The sequence below is a fragment of the Triticum dicoccoides genome, chromosome 4A (assembly GCF_002162155.2).
Source record: "Triticum dicoccoides isolate Atlit2015 ecotype Zavitan chromosome 4A, WEW_v2.0, whole genome shotgun sequence".
NCBI classification, from domain to species: Eukaryota; Viridiplantae; Streptophyta; class Magnoliopsida; order Poales; family Poaceae; genus Triticum; species Triticum dicoccoides.
The window spans coordinates 581,918,531-581,923,973 of NC_041386.1; the positions used below are offsets into that span (position 1 = coordinate 581,918,531).

The window sequence follows — 5,443 nt, forward strand, 5'->3', positions numbered from 1 at the left end:
ATACATTTAGATACATACATTCCCTCGACAAATAATTTGGGAACGAGGGGGTGCTTTTTTATGATAGTAACCCATAACCACAACAAGTAAGAAGAAGAAATTAACAACATCAACTTTACATCAGATATAATACTTCCTGCAAAAATATATTTATTTCTGCAATAAGTAATTCGGGACGGAGAGAGTTCAATGGAAATCTGTACTACCTCCTTATGTGCAAGTCATTTTAAAACAGAAGGGCGTACACATAAACCATGTACTTATATTCCGCCAAACAGAATGTGGCTCTAATCGATTTTACTGACCACGCAAGTGACAAAGAGCACGTCGCCAAACTTGGCGGCGGTAAAATCAAATCAGCCTCGAACAAAACGTGCCCTTCCTTCGTGGTCGCGCCGACCGGCCAGCAGCAGCGCTGGCCCAAAGAAGTCAGCAGTGAATGCATGCTCGTGAAAAACAAAGAAACGCCACAGTAGTAGGCCGACCCCACATGTCGGTGAGCCCCCCGCGCCACCCCCAACGCCCGGTCCCGGGACCCGACCCGTCACCGGCCCTCGTCATCCGCGCGCAGGCGCAGCACCAGCACGGCCGCGCGCGTTCCACCCGCCGACCCGACCCAGAAGAGGTCGACGACGACGAAGGCCGGCGGGACCACGGGCGGCTCGGGCCCAGATAGGGGCAGTTCCGTAAACTCCCCCCGCCCCCCCAGATGCGGTATGCCGAGGAGCGGCAGCGGCCTCCCGTTGCGCCCCCAGCCGCGGGGGCAGTACGGTAAAAGCGCCCGTCCCCTCCCCCTCCCCCTCACTCCTCTTCCGTCCATCCCCATCCCCTCCCCCTTCCACGCCCGCACAGTACTACTACTAGCCAGCCCAGTGCCACCACCACCGCCACCGCTAGCCCAAATCAAACCGCCAGCGAGAGCGCACAGAAAAAAACAGAGGCGAAAAGGGGAGGGAGAGAGGCTTTAGGAGGGGAGGGAGGCGGAGGAGGCCCCGAATCGCAAACCCTAGCGGCCCCGATCTGCAATGCCGGCGGCGTGAGCGGCGCGGGCGGATGAGGCGGGTGGCGCCGGCGATGATCCTCGCCTCCGCCGGCGGCGGAGGCGGCGGCGAGGGGGAGGGGGGCGAGGCGGCGTTCGTGGAGAAGGCGCTGCCGAATGGGGACGTGTACAGCGGCGGGTTCGCGGGCGGCGCGCCGCACGGCAAGGGCAAGTACGTGTGGGCGGACGGGTGCATGTACGAGGGGGAGTGGCGGCGCGGCAAGGCGTCGGGCAAGGGCCGCTTCTCCTGGCCGTCGGGCGCCACCTTCGAGGGCGAGTTCCGCGGGGGCCGGATCGAGGGGCAGGGCGTCTTCGTCGGGCCCGACGGCGCCACCTACCGCGGCGCCTGGGCGGCCGACCGGCGCCACGGGGCCGGCGCCAAGAGCTACGCCAACGGGGACTACTACGAGGGCCAGTGGCGCCGCAACATGCAGGATGGCCACGGCCGCTACGTCTGGGCCGCCGGGAACCAGTACGTTGGGGAGTGGCGGGGCGGCGTCATCTCCGGCCGCGGCGTGCTGATCTGGGCCAACGGGAGCCGCTACGACGGCGTGTGGGAGAACGGCGTGCCCAGGGGCACGGGGGTCTTCACCTGGCCCGACGGGAGCAGGTACGTCGGCTCCTGGCCGAGGAGCTGTGTGGACCTGCCGGCCATAAGCGGCACCTTCTTCCCGCCGGTTGGCGTCGGGGGCGCGGCGCGGAAGAGGTCCTCCGTGGAGGGGATTGGGGAGAAGGCTGCCTCCGTGCCGCGGATCTGCATCTGGGAATCGGAGGGCGAGGCAGGGGACATCACCTGCGACATTGTGGATGCGCTCGAGGCCTCCATGCTCTACCGGGAGGCCGCGCCCGCTGGAGGTGGGCCAACGTACATGCGGACGCAGCGCAGCGCCCGGCGAGGACCCAACGGAGGCCCGTGCTGGTCGTCCTCAGCCGCCACCACGCCTGAGGGGAAGCGACCTGGGCAGACCATCTCCAAGGGGCATAAGAACTACGAGCTCATGTTGCAGCTGCAATTGGGCATCAGGTGATTCCTCGTTATTTAGTTGTTGAAATGCTGAAATGCTTGCAATGTGGCTTGTATTTCAGCGAATTGCTAGAATTGTGGGTGTTTATTGTGGGCATCTTTCAGGCATTCGGTGGGGAAATCTGCGGCCGTGCCGATGCGGGAGCTTGCACTGGCAGATTTTGATCCTAGGGAGAAGTTCTGGACGCGGTTCCCTCCTGAGGGGTCAAAGGTCACGCCACCACATTCCTCCCCAGATTTCCGGTGGAAGGACTACTGCCCCATGGTGTTCAGGTGCTTGCTTGCCATTCCTTCTAATCAATGTTCTCTGGATTGCTTTGTTTTAATTGTTACTGTATTATTGACTGGGGGATGCTGGATTATGCAGACATTTGAGGAAATTGTTTACTGTTGATCCGGCGGATTACATGCTCGCTATCTGTGGAAATGATGCCCTGAGGGAACTGTCTTCGCCTGGGAAGAGCGGAAGTTTCTTTTACCTCACCCAAGATGACCGTTTCATGATTAAAACAGTGAGAAAATCAGAAGTCAAGGTAATTTTCTTGCTCATGCCATTATGAACTGCACTTGTTTACAGCCTGTATGAAGTAGGTAACCTTTTATTTGGATTCGAGGTTCTGTCGCTTGTGAAATGATTGGCATGGTTGTTTGAATTGCATCGGGGAAATGGCATTAAATTAGGAAAATCTTGTTTCTCGCATAGGGTTTCAAGCCTTGCGAATGTGCACCATTGTTTTGGCATTGTCTTCTTAGTCCTTATGTTTCGATGCATATAATTTAAAGCTAAATGTGCTGCCAAGTAGAAATACTTTGAGAGAATTGGTTTGTTTGTTAAATGGTATCTCATCACCTTGCTATTTGCCTGTGCAGTTGCTTATTCGGATGTTGCCTAGCTACTACCAACATGTTAGTCGATATGATTACTCTCTAATTACAAGGTTCTATGGTGTCCACTGTGTAAAGCCTATCAATGGACCGAAGGTGCGCAATATTTGCAATTCCTTGCCACAAAATGTTTCTATGTTAGTTACTGATCAACGACAACTTCTCCAGGTCCGTTTTATTGTCATGGGAAATTTGTTCTGCTCGGACTATCAGATTCATCGCCGTTTTGATCTTAAAGGTTCATCATATGGCCGAACGGCAGACAAATTTGAAGAAGAGATTGATGAGACAACTACTCTTAAAGACTTGGACCTCAACTTTGTATTTCGGTTGCGGCGATCTTGGTACAGAGATCTCCATGAGTAAGTTCAACCCCTGATGATATTTTGGGTGTCAAAATTACTTTCAAGAAAATAATTGAATCGGTAATACTGACTTGATGTGCGGATCTATTCTTCAGGCAACTACAGAGAGATTGTGAATTTTTGGAGTCTGAAGGTATTATGGATTACAGCTTCTTGGTAGGAGTTCACTTCTGTGACGATGTCTCTGCCTCGAAGATGGGATTGTCAACTTTTACCGCTTCTCCAAGTAAGTTCCCTGTTCTTTACCCATCAAAGTTAAAAGATTGCACATATGTGCTAACACAAGCGATTATCCTTAAGCAGAGCTATCAATGAAGTGCGAGACATTTCAAGTTGGTGGTGGTGGCATGCCAGAGCTGTGCTTCTCAGATAATGATTATGATAGGATACCTGACTGCAGGTATGTTGCCATGTTTTCTTTTGAACTGTTTCTTACCTTTTTCTTGCAAAATTCATTTGAAATTCATCCATTCAAAACAAGCCTGGGTTCATGTAAGTGTAATTCTACCAACTTTTCTCAAAATGACCACATGAAAAGGAAGTAATTCGTCGATTCATTTTGACATTTGTTGTTTGCTGAAGATAAAATTGCAAGATCACAACTGCATGTTAGAAAATTGAAAGAGATAGTGCAACTTCAACAACCTGAAAGCAATTAGTTGATTTTATTCTATATAATCTTACTAGCCCATCCTTGTGCTTTGTCATGCCTAAAAGCATGGCTTTTGTGCTTTGTCACGGGTTCTACACATGGCTCACACCCTTATATAACTCATACAAGCTGTACCTGGCTCAGTGCCCATCTTAGTTGAAACTTTGAGCAGCCATCATACTGCAAAATCTTCATTGCCGTCCACTTGGTTAACACATCTGTGCGTTTAGGCATTGTTGGGTCCTAGCTGTTTGCTCAGCTGCATTAGAGATGATTGTCCTGTCCAGTTTAAGAGCAACGAATGCTCCACAGCTTATTTGTTAACTCCATTAATCTGTGTTCTCTAATGCCAACTTTTTCTTGATTTCAGGAAGCCATTGATTAGGTTGGGTGCGCACATGCCAGCCCGGGCAGAGCAAGCATCCAGAAGAAGCGAGTTCGACCCGTTTCTCCTGAGTGGTGGGGGGTTCCTGGCCCCGAACCAGACCGGCGAAGTGCATGACGTGATTCTGTATTTTGGGATAATCGACATTCTCCAGGACTATGACATCACCAAAAGGCTAGAGCATGTTTACAAGTCGTTGCAGACGGACCCCAATTCGATATCTGCGGTGGACCCGAAGCTCTACTCCAAGAGGTTTCAGGATTTCATCGGCAGAATTTTTGTGGAAGATGGCTAGAATTTTGGGGTCAAAAGATGCAACAGGAATTCCATTGGAAGTCCAGCGGATGATTCCGAGGTGGTTTTGGTCAATCTTCTGCATTGTCAAAGGAACTCCATTGTTAAATACCAACAACGATCATCATCAGCCGCTGGACTCCGGTAACATCAGCTCGTCGACCGGGTAATCACCGTTGAACGAACCTCGATCAGCAGAGAAGGGAGACGATGTTGCAAAGCAAGTCGCAGCGACCAGAATGTGGACTGTGGCTGGATTTTGGAACGCGACCACGAGGATCGAAACTAGTAGGCATCTGTACATTTTGTGATTTGGTGGGTGGTGAGGTTGGTCCTTGGTAGCATATCAGTCCTTTTTTCTCTTCTCTTCTTTAGTTAGGATTCTTTTCTTGGCTGGTTTAATTTATTTCCCCTTTTTATATATCTGTTGGATGTAAAGAAGGGGGGGATAGGGAATTTTTGTTTCCAGAAAGAGGGCAATTTAAGGCTGCGGCAAGCAGTGAATGAATAATGAGAGAGATCATGTACAGATACAACATTTTCGATCCAGTGAATGGTGGGCGGTGGATCAGAATTGAATTCGGCATCTTTCTTCCCCTCTCCCTCACTCTCTTTTGCGTCGTTGGCTTCTTCCTTTCACAGTTTTTATTGGCCCCTCCCACGGATAGCTTTTTGCAGGCCGGAGAGAGAAGGTAGGGTAGAGCTTTGGCTTGCAACCCCTCCTTCCTTGACCTGCTGTGATGACCGAGGCCTGCCTGCCTGCCTGTGATGTCTCAGAGAGAGAGAGAGAGAGTGTTGG

At 51.5% G+C, this 5,443-nt stretch overlaps 1 protein-coding gene across 1 annotated transcript; it reads left to right on the top strand.

Moving 5' to 3' along the window:
* The first annotated feature begins 818 nt into the window (after positions 1-818).
* Positions 819-5,232, top strand: LOC119286928 (phosphatidylinositol 4-phosphate 5-kinase 1-like). The gene is made up of 8 exons (XM_037566398.1): positions 819-2,063; positions 2,169-2,336; positions 2,431-2,596; positions 2,934-3,044; positions 3,117-3,310; positions 3,409-3,539; positions 3,617-3,713; positions 4,336-5,232. Exons 1-8 carry the CDS (start codon positions 1,054-1,056, stop codon positions 4,643-4,645), a joined length of 2,187 nt encoding a protein of 728 aa, XP_037422295.1. The 5' UTR covers positions 819-1,053; the 3' UTR covers positions 4,646-5,232.
* Positions 5,233-5,443: the final 211 nt, after the last annotated feature.